At 45.1% G+C, this 18012-nt stretch overlaps 8 protein-coding genes across 9 annotated transcripts; 6 read left to right on the top strand and 2 right to left on the bottom strand.

The window, feature by feature from the left end:
• The first annotated feature begins 563 nt into the window (after positions 1-563).
• On the top strand, positions 564-6950 carry LOC120446812 (kinesin-like protein KIF12). Of its 2 annotated transcripts, XM_039627974.1 has the most exons (8): positions 564-1047; positions 4054-4228; positions 4284-4511; positions 4576-4716; positions 5053-5194; positions 5261-6101; positions 6522-6845; positions 6904-6950. In XM_039627974.1, exons 1-8 carry the CDS (start codon positions 725-727, stop codon positions 6914-6916), a joined length of 2187 nt encoding a protein of 728 aa, XP_039483908.1. In that variant the 5' UTR covers positions 564-724; the 3' UTR covers positions 6917-6950. The 2 variants fall into 2 exon arrangements, with proteins under 2 accessions (XP_039483908.1, XP_039483909.1); XM_039627975.1 differs by lacking the exons at positions 6522-6845; positions 6904-6950 and adding an exon at positions 6227-6362.
• Positions 6951-7268: 318 nt separating this feature from the next.
• Positions 7269-8036, top strand: LOC120447105 (guanine nucleotide-binding protein subunit gamma-1). The gene has a single exon (XM_039628516.1). The coding sequence runs from the start codon at positions 7454-7456 to the stop codon at positions 7652-7654; it is 201 nt and encodes a 66-aa protein (XP_039484450.1). The 5' UTR covers positions 7269-7453; the 3' UTR covers positions 7655-8036.
• Positions 8036-8558, top strand: LOC120447103. Its single transcript, XM_044005901.1, has 2 exons — positions 8036-8451; positions 8517-8558. Exon 1 carries the CDS (start codon positions 8084-8086, stop codon positions 8399-8401), a length of 318 nt encoding a protein of 105 aa, XP_043861836.1. The 5' UTR covers positions 8036-8083; the 3' UTR covers positions 8402-8451; positions 8517-8558.
• LOC120447102 (PSME3-interacting protein) lies at positions 8453-9541 on the top strand. The gene is made up of 3 exons (XM_039628513.2): positions 8453-8784; positions 8849-9009; positions 9075-9541. Exons 1-3 carry the CDS (start codon positions 8589-8591, stop codon positions 9465-9467), a joined length of 750 nt encoding a protein of 249 aa, XP_039484447.1. The 5' UTR covers positions 8453-8588; the 3' UTR covers positions 9468-9541.
• On the bottom strand, positions 9465-13080 carry LOC120447101 (nucleolar GTP-binding protein 2). Its single transcript, XM_039628512.2, has 3 exons — positions 12757-13080; positions 10740-11418; positions 9465-10681 (listed from the first exon to the last, which is right to left on the bottom strand). Exons 1-3 carry the CDS (start codon positions 12964-12966, stop codon positions 9546-9548), a joined length of 2025 nt encoding a protein of 674 aa, XP_039484446.1. The 5' UTR covers positions 12967-13080; the 3' UTR covers positions 9465-9545.
• An 82-nt stretch (positions 13081-13162) lies between these two features.
• LOC120447100 (E3 ubiquitin-protein ligase SH3RF3) lies at positions 13163-16903 on the top strand. The gene is made up of 6 exons (XM_039628510.1): positions 13163-13802; positions 13874-13982; positions 14134-15784; positions 15851-16030; positions 16089-16382; positions 16445-16903. Exons 1-6 carry the CDS (start codon positions 13689-13691, stop codon positions 16617-16619), a joined length of 2523 nt encoding a protein of 840 aa, XP_039484444.1. The 5' UTR covers positions 13163-13688; the 3' UTR covers positions 16620-16903.
• A 42-nt stretch (positions 16904-16945) lies between these two features.
• On the bottom strand, positions 16946-17419 carry LOC120447106 (cytochrome b-c1 complex subunit 10). The gene is made up of 2 exons (XM_039628517.2): positions 17260-17419; positions 16946-17133 (listed from the first exon to the last, which is right to left on the bottom strand). The coding sequence occupies exons 1-2, from the start codon at positions 17310-17312 to the stop codon at positions 17013-17015; spliced, it is 174 nt and encodes a 57-aa protein (XP_039484451.1). The 5' UTR covers positions 17313-17419; the 3' UTR covers positions 16946-17012.
• Positions 17420-17439: 20 nt separating this feature from the next.
• Positions 17440-17959, top strand: LOC120447104. Its single transcript, XM_039628515.2, has 2 exons — positions 17440-17655; positions 17726-17959. The coding sequence occupies exons 1-2, from the start codon at positions 17545-17547 to the stop codon at positions 17822-17824; spliced, it is 210 nt and encodes a 69-aa protein (XP_039484449.1). The 5' UTR covers positions 17440-17544; the 3' UTR covers positions 17825-17959.
• Positions 17960-18012: the final 53 nt, after the last annotated feature.

Raw genomic sequence — 18012 nt, 5'->3', positions numbered from 1 at the left:
ACTACGCATTTCGCCTTTCAGGGAATTCCTCTAACGTGGCCAATACATGTTAACCCACCCGTCCGAACTGTGGGTTTAATATCCTGGAAAGGAATGCCACGTTCCCGGCCCTGATTATGCCGAAGTAAATGCAAATAAGCCACGAAAAGGCGGCTAATGTTGTTGTAGTTGCGCACGATGAATGGACACGAATGGCGCCAGGGTCAGCAGTGGGGTCATCCACCATCCACCCATCCATTCAGAAGCCTTCCTCATTCATCGGGGGAGTCCCTCGGTTTGTTTACCAAACAGCACGTAGATTTAATTGCCACTGTGGGAAGGAGTCACTCCGGCGAGTGCCTTTGGCGAGTGGAAGCAACAACCACAACGAAGTTCAATTACAGGTGGTGCCGGGGGGTGTTCCCTAGGTTGACTAGTTGGGCATATGGGTAGGTGGTGGCCAATGGCCAGTAGTCGGTGGCCAGTGGTGTGCGTGCGTAGAAATTACCATAAATCTGATGGCTCGAATAAAAAAGGCTGCTCTGGTGAACTTGGCCAGCCAGTTCGTGTTGAGTTTTCGCGGCGAGCGGTTAACCGGAAACGCGGACAATCGGAGGACGGAATTTTTGAATATTAGTCGACCTGCGTGTCCACGGTGCCATGTCCACGGGACATCCTAGTGCTGAGCAAACCATCGACCCCTTATCCCGCTTCTCCCCATTCGCTGGCATCGCCACCGGTGACCATGGTTCGCCGGGCCTCAAGTGTTCCTCATCTGAATAGTAGTGGCGGCAGCAGTGCGGACAGCGCCGGTACGTCGGGCAGTCGCCGTGGTCGGGCCCCAGTGGCCGGCTCCCGCGGCCGCAAGACGCCATCGACCACATCCACTGGCCAGAGTCAGCGGCAGAGTTCCGGCAGCAGCAGCAGTATGCCACGATCCCGCAGTCTGACCAACGGCATGCGGCGCCTTAGTCCGCAGAAGGGAACTAGCAGTGGCAGTGGCGGTGGCGCCGGAGGAGGAGGTAGCTCCCGGAATACGCCGTATTTCCTCCGTTCACGCGAGAATGAGTAAGTGTGGGATAAGGATTGCGATGCTTCCCACCGTAATCAATAGGCGATATGTCGTAAACAGTAAAGACCCATAATCAAATATTTAATCATGCCAAGGGTTACTATATAAATAGACATTTATAATAGACGTAATCCAGAGTTTCATTTTAAAACAAAAGAACTGTGACCTTTGGAAAATGTAGTTTTCGGTTAAATTTGATTTTGTGATATTTTCGAAAGTTTTGTGGGATTCTAAAAAAATGGTTCAAATTATTTTGTTTTTAAACTTGCTCAATATGTATGTATATTTTTGAAATATCAATAGTCACAGGAACACCAAAAACTTTTAAAACTATGGCCAAGTCTGGGAAAAGGCCACTATTTATTAAACATTTCTGTTGGAGCCGCCGACAAAATGTATTAATTTGCATCATGACGTGTGGCAGGGCGGAAAAGGAATACGAAGGAGGGGTAATGATAACACGACAGCTCACCACCAAACAGGCGATCCATTAAAAACCCTTGAGGCAAAGAAAATTACGAAGAGGCACAAGCCAAACCATAATGACCACGCACAATAAGCCAAGAGAGAGACAGTCGAACGGACAGCCGGACGGACAGGCAATCAAGCGGACAGACAAACGGACAGTCAAACGGACGAGCAGTTGGCCAGACTGACCGGCCTCCATTTAAGCACTCCGTGGTTCGAAACCGGAGGAAGTGTGGGCACAGATCTGGGGGTTGGATACCCAACGAGCACACGGCACAAATCGATTTTGCAATTAAACCATATTAAAGTCTATAGCTGTATCGATGTACACATGCCCGCAGTCGAGTATGACCGCAGTCGAGAGCGAAAGTGACACATTTGTGTTGGTTTTTATATTCGGTTTTTATATGCGGGTTCAGGTGCAGAAGACACAATGGAGTTAAGGTTAAGGACCCCAGTTTCTTTGCCCGCTGGCAAGTGGGTTAAGTGCTAGTTTTGGGCTTGCCTCGGTTTCGGTAGGATCATTAATAATTTAGAGCAGCAAAGGTGATTGGGGGGTAAAAAGAAAGTTTGAACTAGGACTGCAATTTGCTACAAATTACATACATACATACATTTGCAATGCACTATTAGATTCATTATTGCCTGGAGAAATTCCCGTACTATTGAGTATTAATTTGAGTAAATAATTTGAGTCACAATTGACACCTACGTATGTCACTTAGTAACTTAATGAAGTGCTGGGATATACGGAACTAGAATTTATTTTATAGATACGACATGATTAATCCCACCAGGCTAACGCCATTGTGGGCGTTATAATTATTTTGAAGCACGCATGTATTTCAGCCTTTTGATTAATTAATGCGTTGATAGCCATATGATTGACGACACACATCGAAGACTGTAGTGCCATAACCAGTGATAAACATTTACAACCATATATCAAAAAGATAGCGGCTAAATAACATACAACACTCCACCCAAATGAATTTACGTGGCAGTCCGGAAGTTTCAGTTTGAAAATTCAATTTCATATGGATTTTCTGGCATGCACAACACGAGTTAGGTCATAATTACGCCCCGCAGATAATCAAGTTTGACATTTCGTTGCCTAAAACTAGCTTGGCTAATATATATCTTCTACTAGCGGGTCTGGTTCACTCGGATTCGGATTCGGAATTGGATTCGGATTCCATGCCCGGGAAATAAAAGCGAGAGTTTCGTTTTTTCCCACTCGCTATGGTTTATTTGATTCGCAAACAAGTGGCCCAGAAAAAAACCCATATTTTTGTATTGCTCATACGATTTAGCCTGAAATTTCTCGTTATTTTTTAAGCGGTGCTGGGAAAATATTTACCCTGTGCAAATATCAACAATACTTACAAGTAGGCTTTCATTTGCTCAGGTATACAAATGTGTCACAGCAAAGAGCTTGTACTTTTCAGAAAGCTAACCATAAACTATATAAAATCTCTGCCTTAAAACAAATTTCGGTAATTGACTACGAATAACAATAGTAAAATGCATTGATTACAAGGAATATTTGTGACCAAAATCAAAACTTTCGCTTATAGTTAAGCCTTGTAGTGGTTGTATTGGCCTATTAAATATTGAGGGCTAGACCAAAAGTTGATTGAACTTTTCTTGGCGTTAGCTTCTCAAGTCGGCGGTCTGGGGCTTCGTGTTAATTCCTTTCTATTGGCGCCTTCTGAAATATTTACCAAGTGCACATATATACCGCAGCAGGCCCAACTCATGTCTGATTAATAAAGGCAGAGTGAAGTATGGCCATTAGGGCATGAATGTTTAACAAGTCATTTACGTGAAAATGTTAAATGTCAGCTATGTGCCACATACAATCACGCCAAGGCGGCTCATCGCACATACGCCGTGTTGTCCAGCCTATTTGCAGTTCAATAAACTGTTTGTATTGGAAACTTTGCCTCGTTTGTGAGGGATATTTTCTGGATAATTGCTGGGTTAGCGAACAAGTGAAACCAAAAGTTTTTGGAATCCCTTTCAATAATTTACCGCTTCATATTTCCATATTTCCAAACAGCTGCGATAAAATTCCCCAGAAGCGAGCTCGTTAATCCAATTGAAATGTTACCTCTGACTCCTGCTCCACGCTTACAATAGCTAGTTAGTTTGAAGCAATGGTCAAATAAATCAGAAAAACCCCAAAAGTAACGCGCCATGCCATCCACCCTTAACCTTGACTAATAATAGGCCGGTCGAAGTCAGAGCTCCATCAAGTTCAAGGCAAATCCACCTATTCTGGAAATTCGCAGGGCCCACAACGAAACGAGCTCATAAAACAATGGAAGCCTTCTTTCACTTTGATTGATTAATTGCGATTTTGGTAACTGCGAGTTATGTACATTTGGCATCATAGTTGAACAGCCATATACATGAAGCCTTGAAATATACACTTCCCTCGTACTTTTATTGGCTAATTGCGTTTGGGCTATTTGGTATTTGCTTATTTGGGCTCCACTGACTTAAAATACAATTACAATTTATATTCTAAGGATTGGGAGCGCTGACACGCTGGAAATCGTGGCCTCCAAGTCCACGGGTAGCGAGGAGTGCTCAACGCCGGAGGACAATATCAATGTGGTGGTACGAGTGCGTCCTTTGAACGACAAGGAGAAAAGAGATCGACATGGGTCCACGCTTCAGTTTCCCGGAAACGGCCAGGTTATTGTACGTATTATTCTTACAAACATTTCAACATGATGTTAAAACCAATCCGCTCCAGCTGGAAGGCAACGATATGGGCCAGAAAAGGTCACATAATCGAGATAGTGTGCGGGTTTTCACCTACAACGTGGTCTTTGAGCCGGGCGCCACGCAGGAGGACATTCTGGACTACTCGGGCATAAAGCGCATCATTGAAATGGGCATCGAAGGATTCAGTTGCACCGCTTTTTGTTACGGCCAAACAGGATCCGGCAAAACGCACACCCTTACCGGACCTCCGGATTTGGTCAGTCAAGCTTTGATGAACTTGTAAAACGCTTAACTTTAAACTTGTTTCTTCCCACTTGAAGTTCGTTGGCAAGCCGAATCCCAAGGATCCGCGACATGGCCTCATCTTCCGCTCGTTTTTGTATCTCTTCCAATTGATTAAGAATCGCAAGGACGTCAATTACGTGCTAAAAGCCTCCTTCATGGAAATCTACAATGAGCGGGTAAGTGGCGCCCAACGAGGGACCTCTAATCCACTTCAATGGACATGGCTTGACCTCTGCAATATCAATTTAAATCCTAATTGCATTTGCCATAATACCGATTGCTTGACCGCAAACATGCATACCACTGACCTCCATTAATGGATGTCAGTACACCTTCACCCACCGAAAACAGACGGGTAGTGGACAGGTAGTCCACCCACCTTTCGTAGATTGTCACTATGCGTGAAATGTTGCTGCATTTTGCGTGGCATTTCATTGATTTGTTTTCTTAGCCTACCTGCCATTTCCATATTGGTTTCGCAAATTGAATTGCATTTTTTATCAATCCCCTAGGTAATCGATTTGCTCAACCCGGGAAGTGCACGAAAACCGTTGGCGGTGCGCTGGTCCAAGAAATCTGGGGGTTTCTTTGTGGAGAACCTATTCACGGTGGACTGCGAAGAATTGGATGACCTTCTGGCCGTCCTGGAAGAAGGTAAGCAGTTGTTATCCTTTCATAAACTAGTTGTTTGACTCACATTCTATATTGCTATGCTCGTAGGTATGAGAAATCGTGCTGTTGGCTCTCATGCCATGAACGACCACTCCTCGCGGTCTCACACAATATTGACCGTTCACATCCTGTCCGATCAGCAAACGGATGGTGGGGTGTTCCTTTCCAAGCACGGAAAAATCAACTTTGTGGACCTGGCTGGCAGTGAGTTAACCAAGAAGACGATGAGCGAAGGGAAAACCCTGGAAGAGGCCAATAACATTAACAAGAGTCTTATGGTCCTCGGCTACTGTATCTCCTCGTTGAGCGACTCCAAGAAAAGGACAGGTCACATACCGTACCGAGATAGCCAGCTCACCAAACTGTTGGCCGACAGTCTGGCGGGGAATGGTGTCACCTTGATGATCGCTTGCGTTTCCCCCGCCCACTATAATCATGCGGAAACTCTGAACACCTTGCGATATGCCTCGCGGGCGAAGAGGATACGCACCAAGCCAGTGATAAAGATGGATCCGAGGGAGGCGCTGATTCTCAGTCTAAAGCGTGACATTCATGCACTCCAAATGGAGAATGATCACCTCAAGGCGGCCCTGAATCTACATCATCAAGCAGCTCCGAATGGCGAACCGGCTGAGAATCTTCTGGAGCTTCAACTGGATAGAGTGAGCAGCGGTGGTGGAATACCAGTGCCCAAAGTTGATCTGCAGCGATTACCAGAGCTAGATGGCTCCGAGCTAGCCGAACTCGTTAAACTCTACATGGTGGAGAACGAATCCCTGAGGCAGGAGAATAATCATCTGTTCACCGTTCGCGAAACAATTCTAAGGGATCAGGAGATTGTCTGTCGTGAAAACGAGCGGCTGCTAAAGAAACTGGAGGATGTCAATAAGTAAGTGGAATGCAGTTGATGATGTTGAGTTGGTATAGTTAAGATAGTTTATGAATCTTGAACTGGCTTTTGGTTCCATCTCCAGGACTGGCTCATTGTTCTCTCCCATTTCTGACTCGTTCTAGGTCGAATCCGAACGGGAATGAGGACATTGAGCCAAGCCAGGAGGTGCAATCGAAAAAGGAGTGAATTATTACCTACATTTTGGACGTTTTCTACTTTCTAGTCAGTTTTATGTAAAGTGTATTTGTAAATGTTAAAAAAAAACAAGCCAAGAGTGTGACTAGTCGTGTAAGGATTTGTAATAAAAGTTTGTTTTTGTTCCTATGAGCCGATTTTTTTTAGAACTTTCATTACTAAGTAACCACATTGTCTGTGCCACATACAAATTAATATTTATTTATTATTTAAATTCTGTAGAGTCTGTGTGCGTTCACCGTTGATACCAGCACGTCCGGCTTTATCTCCAACGACAGGAAAGGAAACACCTGGCACTGAGATCTGGACAAATCCAGAACCGCTTCAATCTCCACCAGGACCAGATCTACCAATAGAGCAGCGAATGTCAGAGAATGCCGATAGAAGGACCGATACGGCTCAAAAGCGTATCGATCAGAAGAGAATAGCCAAGAACATTCTGATTATGGCCAATGCATTTCGGAAACCGGACTCAGACATAACCAAGGAGTTGAACCTTAATCCGGAGGAGGCGCATGCTAAGCAGCTAACAGAGTTCATGCCAGAGTAAGTGTAAGAAACATCACCTAAATAACTTTATTTTTAACTCCGCTTTTAATTCCAGCATGCTCACATAAGTAACATTAAATGGAAAAAGTTGTAAACTCAGAGAATAATATATTATATATTTTTGCAATAAATAAAATGAAAGGTGTTCAAAACATTGAACAAAAAAACTATAATTCAAATTAAAGTTAATCAATAGGACACGTACAACAAATCAGTTACTCTCGTTCAATTTTATTTTTATATTGACTGCCAACCGTTTCATCTTCGTATAGATTAAAATAAATCTACCTGCGAACGGGTTTAAAGATTCAAAAAAAAAGTTGGATCTTTACCCACAGCCCGCGAAAAGCTTTTGAAAAACGGCTGGGAAAAGTCGGAAAATAAAAGCACCATTCTCGACGCGGTCACACTTTGTTAAATATTGATTTTTCAGCCCCCCCAAAAAAATATATATTAGCAGCAAGGAGAAGTAGTGCGCATATTTCTAGATTACAATACCAGAGAATTTTGAAAAAACACAACTTAAGTTAAATCAGGGACATTACAGCAGCATTAGCATACCAGCAACCACCATAGGTCTCGCGGAGACAGCCGTCCTGGACATAATGGCTGCTAATTTGCAACAGCAGCGCTCCATCAACTTGCAGCTACGGCGGGAAATGGAGATGGAGCGAATGCCCGTCTCGGTGGCCTGCTCCTTGATGATGAAGTACATGTTGGAGCACGAGGAAGAGGACTGCCTACTCAGCGGCTTCACCCAGAAGGTGAATCCGTTTCGCGAAAAGAGCTCCTGCAGCATCCTATAGATTCGGATACATCATGATCCGGACCCAGTCCTAACAGTATTATCCTATAAAGTATACTCAATCACGGCCGGGATCCGAACCCAGCCGTGCCAGTCGTATAACCTATTTGCTGTTCGTTGTATGTACGTGTGCCGACCTCAATTATGTCTATAAACTAAGTATATGCAATGGAATCGCACGAACCGAGAATTTATGGATGTATAAACAAAGTAGGAGGAACCGTCTTGACCTAAAATGCCTGCATATGTGTGTTTAAATATCGTGTATTTTGCTAATCCTGTAGCTCTTTATTGGAGACTTTAGCAAAGCCGCTTTCATTATAGATGTTTCCTATTGAGATATTCCTGAAATAAAGCCATGTAGTCAGTGATTTTAATGTGAAGGAAGTTTGTTTCGATTTGGTTGTGGTAGATTTTTCAAAATTTCAGAATGTTCCGGATTAGCTGCTCCACTTTGGCCTGGACAATGCGACCAAGCAAGTCCCTATCCGCGAATCCCTACTTTGTTTTCCTTGATCACTTCCGGATTAATCTTCAAAAGCGGGACATTTACCAACTGAAACCGATTTCTTTGGCCCAAATAGCCGGCAGAAAATGGCGAGAAATGACTGTCGCCCAGAAATCTGTTTTTGTGCAGATAGCCGAGATAAATCGAGCCAGAATTAAGGGCCGTGGACGCCCCAGAGTTCCAGTTGGAGGAGTAAGGCGCTGTCGAATTAAAAGAGTTCATAGGGATTGTTCGTTTTAGTGGCATGTGGCAAGTTTTTAAAACAAAAAATGACAAAGAAACATTAGCAGGTAGATTCCCGCCAATATTTCAAATTTCCTTGAGACCCTAGCAACACTTCTATAACAATGCACAGCTGGTAATTAAACGTTTACAACACTGGCAATAATTGTGGTGTCAAAAAAGAGCAATAATCCGAAAATACAGCATGAGTTCGGGATTTGTGACTGAAGCTGAGGCGGCCGAGCAAAGGCAGAGACGTCAGGAGGAATGGGAGCGTGTACGTCAGCCAGAGGATCCACTAGAACGACCCGAGGAGCCCTACGACGGACGCTCACTGTACGAACGCCTCAAACAAAACAAGGACAAGAAGGACATGGAGTACGAGGAGGCTCACAAGCTGAGTAAGTCTTTGCCAAAGGCAATGCAATCTGCCTGTCCTAATATAGGCAATATATGTACGTACAGAAAACCTCATCCGTGGTCTCGACGACGATGAGGTGCAGTTTCTGGAGTTGGTCGATGCCCATAAAATGCACGCGGAGCGCCAGCAAATGCGCGACGAGGAGCTAGAACTAAAGGATTTCCGCAATCGCGTGGAGAAGCTGCAGGAGGAGAGTGTAGACAAGGTGGGTAGGGTTACGGGATATAATTAATTGATTTTACAATCCCCCAATTTTTCTCAAACCTTCAGAAACTGCAGGCTGAACTAAAAACCACAGCCAAATCCGGGGGAGCTTCGGTCGGGCGTAGCACTCAAAAGACGCTGCTCGGCCAGGGCATCAAGAGGAAAAACGGAGAACTGCCCACCACCAGCAAGGTAGCCAAAATTACTGAGGATGAGGTGGTCCAGACAGCAACGAATGAGGCAACCAAGGACCCTGCTGATAAGACAACGAACACCACATTCACTACTAACAAATACAACCAGGGAGCCTTAAAATGCATCGCTGTACTTCCGGGCATCGGCTCCTACACAGAGTCTAGTGACTCGGAGGCCAGCACCGATGAGGAGGAACCCGACATTTGTAGCCGAACCGACTTGTGTGGCCGCAAAATTCCCAAAAAGAAGCAGTGCACGGAGTAGGATCAACTTTTTATTTGGATTCTTAATATGTAGTTTTTCCTTGCAAGAGAATATAGCCTAGAGTGTAAACGTAACGATTTACGTGTCCTTCTTTTTGTTTCTATTGCGATTCTTAACGTTTGTCGTCTCATAAAAGTTGCTACCAATTTTCTTGCGTTTCTGACTGCGCTCCAAAGAGCGCTTTTGCTTGGCCGTCAACCGAGGAGCCTTTGAAGTGCTGGGACCGTCATCGTCAGAGCTGCCAGCATCGTCCGAATCTCCTGGTTGTATTTTGGCCACGCGGAATTTGCCAGACGATGTGATGGCCAGCTGCTGAGGCTTCTTTGACTTGGCCTTCTTGTGCACAACGCGTTGCAAGTCCTCATTATACTCATCCTCCGAGTAGAACTCGTCTGCGCCATCGCTGGACTCCTCCTCCTCTTCACCGAGGTTGTGAATGCGAGCTTTTTTCCTTGCCGCACGCTCGGCCTTCTGCTGCTCCAACAGCTCTAGATCTATGTGATCAAGATCTTTCACATCTTGCTGCTCGTACTCAAGACCCACGCGAATTTTTCTAAAATCTTGGATCTGCTTAAACTCGCGAGCCTTCTTTACAGACTCACTGACGAATGTCGGTGCCTCGGATCTAGCATCTTCGTTGGGTTCCTCTGCAACTACTTCCTCCTGCTTACCCTCCTGCGACTTGGGGACGGCAAATCCTTCGGGGGGAACGTAGAAAGGCAGTTTACCACGCTGCCAATCGTTAAGCACCATACGGGCAGTTACCGTAACGTCCGGCTCACCACCTTTTAGCAACTTGCCGGTCTTTTGGGCCAATTGTTCTAAGAAGTGTGTGGATGTGTTCCAGTGTTCGATTTTGTAGTTCTTTGAAATGTACTCCGGACGCACTCGTTTCAGCAGGGAGTCTACGTAATCTTCAGGATTTGTGACGAGCTCCACCCTCACTACACCCTTCAACACCTTCTCGGTGTCAGTCTCCGCGGTGGGATACACTACGCCTGGACAATCGATCAAGAAGATGCGTTTCATTAGCGTTATGTACTGCCACACTTTCGTCTCCCCCGCAATTGGTGCTACTTTGCAAACCTTTTTTGAGCGTAGCGCATTAATAACAGAAGATTTACCCACGTTGGGATATCCAATGAAGCCCACACTGATCTGTTTTTTGTCCAAATGCAGTTTGCCCAACTGACGGAAAAGGTTGATGAGCGCACCTATAAAATAAATGGATTTTTAGCACTAATAAGTGATATTTTTAGTTTATAAACTTACCTTTGCCAAATGGATGTTGTAGGGAAGCATGAAAGGCAATGGTAGGATACTCGGCACTAAGAATAGCTACCCAACGCTGGGTTACCCACACCGGCACCAGATCAACCTTGTTCAGGATGAAGAATAGATGTTTGTGGGGTTTCTCCTTGCGCAAGAACTCCTCAATGTACTTCGAACGCGTGCCCATGGGATCGCGGGCATCCAGTACCTGAAGCAGTACATCGGACGCATCAACCACCTTGTGGAGCTCGTTCCAGATGCGTTTGCTCTGTCCGGCACCAAACACCCAATCACGGACGGCCTTCTTTTCACCAGTGTCCTCGCGGATTAGATCTAAATCCTTAGCGGAATCGTACTTATCGGCCTGGTCATCGGCCGCCTTGCTTAGATCCTCCAGATCGCGAACCTTAAGACTGACCCTCTTGCGCTGCTTTTTGGGACCAAAGGTACTGTCGAAGCTCTCGGTGTCCAGCAAATGAACCCTTTTGTATTTCGCTGCCTCGTTTAGTAAGGTCACCGGCAATTGGGATGGCTTCATGATCACCTGGTAAGGATCCTTGACAGCCTTGCCAATCTCATCCTGGAATTTTTGCAAAGCTGTTTGCGAGATAACCCGGGAATTGCTGAACCACTTGGGCGTGGGCTCAACACGAGCCATTGTTCCAGCAGGCAGGCGCCCCTAAAATTAAACACATATTTAGGATTAGTATGAAGTATTAAATGGTTTGTTCGGCATTCTCTTAGTCTTTTGCGTATTTATTGAATTTTTTGTATAAGTTTTCTGTTTACATTTTAAACTTTACACAAATCACTATCGATAATTGTAAACAACTGTTATCGCTAATCTATTGGCGATAGTCATCGCCCTTTGTATCCTCTGTCAGCCAAATTTACGAACTTCACGTGTTAGATATTGTCACAAGTGTCATCAAAAAAACAACATGAATCCGGGATCATCTAAGCGAGGAGCTCACAGTTCTGATTCGTCGTTGTCGCAGCAAATGAAACAGAACATTAGCAAAATGAATGACCTGGTTGCTGAACTGCAGGAAGAGAAGCAGAAGGTGGAAAGCCTGCAGCAGAAAGACGAAGAAAGAAAGCAACGGATGGCGGAGCAAAACGCGAGTCTGCAGCGACGTGTGCAGGAGCTGGAGCTGCTAAATGCGCAATTGGAAAAATTCAACAGCGAGCGCATAGGAATTTTGCAGCAACTGCAGATCGAGATGTGCAACTACGCAACTATTCAGGAGAAGTTTTCCGAAGAAGAGCAGACCATGCAAGCTATAGTGCGTGAGCTGGAAGAAGAGCGTCAGGACCTGCTTAATGAACTGGCCATTAAGGAAGTCATCAGCGCGGATAGCATCGACGATATGAACGAGGAGATAGACGGCCTTAATCAGCAGTTAAACGATAAGTGCGAGGACAACTCTTGCGTGATTTGTTTGTCGCCCTGGGACTCTGAGGGCGAACATCGCGTGGTTTCGTTGCGCTGCGGCCACCTTTTTGGTAGGAAATGCGTCCGAACAGTACTTCGTCATTCGCGTGAATGCCCTATCTGCAAGAAGCGGGCTCACCCCGCCGACATCCGCAAAATCTTCACTTAATGATATTAAGCAATGCCCTGTTAAATAAGTTTTATAACATCTGATTATGTTAAGCTACCTTTATATTCCTTTTAATCTTTTATACAAAACAGTATATATATCAACAGTGCCAAAAAGATTTAAAAATTAAACTCTACAACAAGAATAAATAACAATAAAGCTTAACAAAACTATTTATAAAATGTTTTAATCCGTTAATGCATTCACTTACTGAAGACCATTAAGTGGATTTGGCTTCGATAATTTGAATTGCTATTTTGTGCAGTAGATGACCATTTTTAGAAAACAAACAATTATTTTAAATTATTGAAGTAGCAATAAATGGTTAGGGCTATTACTGAAGTCTATGGGTAATTCTCTGAGTCCAAAGATAATAAATATCATAGATATTGCAACCCGACATTTAGACTCACCTGGAATGGGGCGGGCGTGAGGATCTTTCCAGTGCGATCGCGTTTGGCCTTGAAGTTTCGGTACATCTGGAGCCGCTTGATGGTGCCCTTCGTGCGGGGGTGGGCGACTCCCTTGAGGCCGCTTTTGGGGCGCTCAGGATTCATCGAGTGGTTGGAGTGGTTGAACCCCTGCGTCCGGGGCTTACCTGGGGTGCTGCGTACTTTCGGCATGGTGTCTTAAGAATGCCGTCTGCCTTGTTTATAAATTAAAACGTATGCTTAGGCTCAAACCAAAACACACGTGTTTGGTTGAAATAAAAAAAAAACAAAGGGATCGTGCGTTGCTCAACACTGTCTGAATTTGCTACCCAACACTGAAATGCGCCTCCTAAAATCTTTACTACGAGTAATGGTCACACTAAAATCAAAACAGTATTATACATCAGGTTGGGAACAACTTAAAAGTTATTTGCATTTACTGAATGCAACTATATCTTGGGTACATATGTACTTTAAAAACTTATTTCCAATTAAAGTGAACATAAAAAATGTGCCTTACAACCTTAGCCACTCCTTGGCGAATAAATGCGGAACAATCGTTCCTATTGAGCATATACATCTGACCACCACTGTGTTCAAGTTAGCAAGCTGGTTTTATATCCGTGTGCGCCTATGTACATTTGTATCCGCTTGCCCACGAGCTTCGGCTGCACTTAACAAACTTAGAAATTTAAACGATTGAATGTTTCTTATTTTAACGAAGAGTTAATGTGATTTAAAGCATTTCAAAAGAACCGTAGTGATTAGTTTAGCATTTGGGCAACATTTATTTCCCAAGCGCGACTTGGGATTGCGTATGCGTGTGCCAGCCCCTGCATGTGTGTGTGTTTTGGAATGTGGCCCTGCACGAAATTCAAATAGTGACCATCCTTGAGATTTTGCATACTGGCAAGATGGACGAGCACACGCTGAACGACCTGTTGGAGTGCTCCGTGTGTCTTGAGCGACTGGACACCACATCGAAGGTGCTGCCATGCCAGCACACCTTCTGCCGCAAATGCTTACAGGTGGGTAATTGTAGTGGGTTTTCTTTATATGTATATCTTATAACCTGAATGATTTCATCATCCTATACCAGGACATTGTGGCCAGTCAGCACAAGTTGCGATGCCCGGAGTGCCGCGTCCTGGTCTCTTGCAAAATCGATGAGCTGCCTCCAAACGTCTTGCTGATGCGAATCTTAGAAGGTAACAGCTACGCCCACACCAACCTCAACTGGCACAGCACTGCAGCCTACGCTGAAAATCAAAGAATGCTTGACATTATGAGTGCGGCAGAGTGGCTTTGGCAATGGAATGTGAACTTTATCTAACTTTAAACACCCTTTCTCTAATTCAGGCATGAAACAAAATGCAGCAGCTGGCAAAGGAGGAGAAAAGGGAGAGGAGACTGAAACGCAGCCTGAGAGGCCCAAAACTCAGCCGCCATTGGAATCATTGGCACCGCCTGGCAACCAACTACTCCAGCTGCAGTCACATCAGCAATCTCAGCAGCCGACTCGCCACAAGCAACGTCGATTTCTACTTCCCCACGCCTATGCCCTCTTCGACTTCGCCTCCGGTGAAGCCAACGATCTAAAGTTCAAGAAAGGGGATCTGATATTAATCAAGCATCGCATCGACAACAACTGGTTTGTGGGTCAGGCAAATGGTCAGGAGGGCACGTTCCCCATCAACTACGTAAAGGTATCGGTTCCGCTGCCCATGCCGCAATGCATCGCCATGTATGACTTTAAGATGGGGCCCAACGACGAGGAGGGATGCCTGGAATTTAAGAAAAGCACAGTAATACATGTAATGCGCCGAGTTGATCATAATTGGGCAGAAGGACGCATTGGCCAGACCATCGGAATCTTTCCAATAGCATTCGTTGAGCTGAATGCAGCTGCCAAAAAGCTGCTGGACAGCAAGCTACACACCCATCCATTGTGCCATCCACCGAAGCAACAGGGGCAACGGGCGCTTCCTCCGGTTCCAGTAATTGATCCCACCGTGGTCACGGAATCCAGTTCAGGATCCTCAAACTCCACGCCTGCCAGCAGTACTTCTAGCTCCACATCCAGTTCAAATAACTGCAGTCCGAACCACCAGTCCTCACTGCCGAATACCCCTCAACATATAGAAGCTTCCGGATCGGCGTCTGTTCGTTTCCGTGACAAGGGAGCCAAGGAAAAACGCCACTCACTAAATGCTTTGCTGGGAGGAGGAGCTCCATTAAGTCTGCTGCAGACGCACCGCCATTCGGCTGAAATTCTAAGCCTGCCCCATGAGCTAAGCCGCTTGGAAATGTCCAACTCAGCAGCTCCGAAACCCACATCCGTCCCACAGTCCTCGCGCGTGCTTAAGACCACAGTTCAGCAGCAGATGCCACCAAATTTGCCCTGGGGATACTTAGCTCTATTCCCATACAAACCACGCCAAACGGATGAGCTGGAATTAAAGAAGGGCTGTGTCTACATTGTGACCGAACGATGTGTGGACGGTTGGTTCAAGGGGAAAAACTGGTTGGACACTACTGGAGTATTCCCGGGCAACTACGTGACGCCCCTACGCACCCGCGACCAGCAGCAGTTAATGCATCAATGGAAATATGTTCCCCAAAACTCTGATGTCCAGATGGCACACGCACAGCAGCATCCAGTGGCAGCAGATGTGCGACTTAACAACATGGTGTCCATGCAACCGCCGGATTTGCCACCTCGTCAGCAAATGGCCACCGCCACCGCCACGACCACCAGTTGCTCTGTTTGGTCAAAACCTGTGGAAGCACTGTTTAGCAGAAAATCGGAGCCCAAGCCTGAAACTGCCACAGCCCCAACTACGAGCAGCAGCTCCTCTGGAGCAGTAGGACTTATGAGACGATTAACTCATATGAAAACACGCTCCAAATCTCCGGGAGCGTCCCTGCAGCAAGCTCCCAAAGAAGTTATCAGCACAAATGTGGAATCTACAACAAACACATCAGCTAAATTGCACCCAGTACATGTGAGGTAAGAGTTGCAATAATGAGTTGTCCTCATAGACCAGAATAAAAGGTTGTTCTTTTATATCTTCAGGTCCGGTTCGTGCCCCAGTCAACTGCAGCACAGTCAACCGCTTAATGAAACTCCGGGAGCAAAGACAGCGGCACAACAACAGCAGTTTCTGCCCAAACAACTGCCTCCTGCTTCTACAAACACCTTTTCGTACGGATCACAACGCGTGAAAGGAAACAAGGATCGTCCTCACTTGATTTGGTTCGTTTAGCTTAATTTAAAGGCATTTCACTTAACTAACTTTTCAATTGTAATTCAGCGCAAGACAATCTTTGGATGCAGCTACATTTCGCAGTATGTACAGCAATGTCGCGTCGCCGCCGCCTCCTACTTCCTCCGTGGCCACAGCTGTCTACTCAGGTGGTCAGCAGCAGCCGATTTCTGGAGTAGGAGCGCAATCCCAGTTGCATGCCAATATGATCATTGCACCCAGCCATCGGAAATCGCACAGCCTAGATGCGAGTCATGTGCTGAGTCCCAGCAGCAATATGATCACGGAGGCGGCCATAAAGGCCAGCGCCACCACTAAGTCTCCTTACTGCACGCGGGAAAGGTAGGTTTTGCAATACATTATTGAAAGCTTAGAAGTTTACTAATGTAACCTTTTTATTATAGTCGCTTCCGTTGTATTGTGCCGTATCCACCAAACAGCGACATCGAACTAGAGCTACATTTGGGCGACATCATCTACGTCCAGCGGAAGCAGAAGAACGGCTGGTACAAGGGCACTCATGCCCGTACCCACAAAACCGGACTGTTTCCCGCCTCCTTTGTTGAACCGGATTGTTAGACCATATAGGTCAAACTAGAATTTATTAAGCGAAATTCCAAATTACTTGTCTAAAAAGATTCAATCGTCGGTCTATTCGGTCTTCCAATTCGCAATCTCCTATTTCTCTTTTCAAAAAAGAAACCGTTTTGTACTTTTCCCCTCGAATGGGCAGCTCGCCATTGTACTTTTTTATACAATGCTTAATCAAAATAGGCTAGCCATGTAAGACTTAGGGAACAGTTACTTAAGCCCTAGCGATTAGTTAGCTAGAGAAATAAACTAACCGATACTTGTGCCCTCTACGAAGTTATTTGTAATATTCGATATTTAGTAATATCCGTTGGTCGTTTTAACTTATTTTATTCACCAAGCAAAACATCGAGGCTAACTGTGGATTCGACTACTGCAAGGTTAGTCGCTTTTTTCGAACTTGGATCCGTAGATGGGCACGTACTGCAGGATCAGCTTCCAGTCGGTGTAGTAGAGCACGGCCAGGCCAGCAGCTCCTCCGAATCCGGCTCCAGATCGGATGCTACGAATCAAAGGAAACTAGTTGAGTTCTCTGGATGGTTATGCAATGTGTGGTTTAGTAGCAGTAAGAGTGTTGTAACCGTTATGAATTCTTGATGCACAATCAACTACTACATCGTATACTCACAAGGAACTCGCGATCTCAGCGTGTTTCTTGCCAAAAGGTATGCGGAAAGCCATTCTTGTTGATTTAATTACTTTTCTCTCGCACCAAAAGATTCGCAGTGAATGCAATAGTTTCGAATGTCCTAAATAATACCACTGCAGTGTGACCGTGGGATTGCGCTAAACTTAAAGTGCAAGGTGTGACAACTCTGTGTGGCCTACGTGAGAACAACAAATAGTCATCAACAAAAAGTTTTTGTCAAAAACTTCTATTCGCAAAGAACTAATCAAAAAATACGAAATTAAAATGAAAATATCTGTTTTTGGGGAACTCAACACTTTCGAGCTGTTTGTCTTGTCCACTGTTATACCGACGGTGTTTGTTTTCCTGTGGATTCTGATATCTGGCGATATGAAGGTAGGGCAGATAGTTCTTATCAGACTGTTCAATTTTAAGTAATTTTCCCTTTGTGGTCTAATTTATACAGAACTTCAAGGGCAGCAAATTGGCATACTCAGTTTATACGGCCAAGGATCCCATTAATTGCTATCAAGACTACGAACCAGAAAAGAAAAAGGACACTTAAACTACATATGTATGTGCCCGCCCGCATGGAATAAGAGCTCCCAACATCTTTTAAACTTGTATATATGTATAAGAATTCAGTGACGATCTGAGGATTTGTAGAAAAAAACAATAAACCTTGGTCGGATACATTAAATATTTTGTTTGTTCTTTTAGCTTTCGCGAATTTTCATATATTTGGCATGGCTG

The sequence above is a fragment of the Drosophila santomea genome, chromosome 2R, assembly GCF_016746245.2.
Source record: "Drosophila santomea strain STO CAGO 1482 chromosome 2R, Prin_Dsan_1.1, whole genome shotgun sequence".
Classification (NCBI taxonomy): domain Eukaryota; kingdom Metazoa; phylum Arthropoda; class Insecta; order Diptera; family Drosophilidae; genus Drosophila; species Drosophila santomea.
This window is presented reverse-complemented; position numbering and strand designations above follow the sequence as displayed.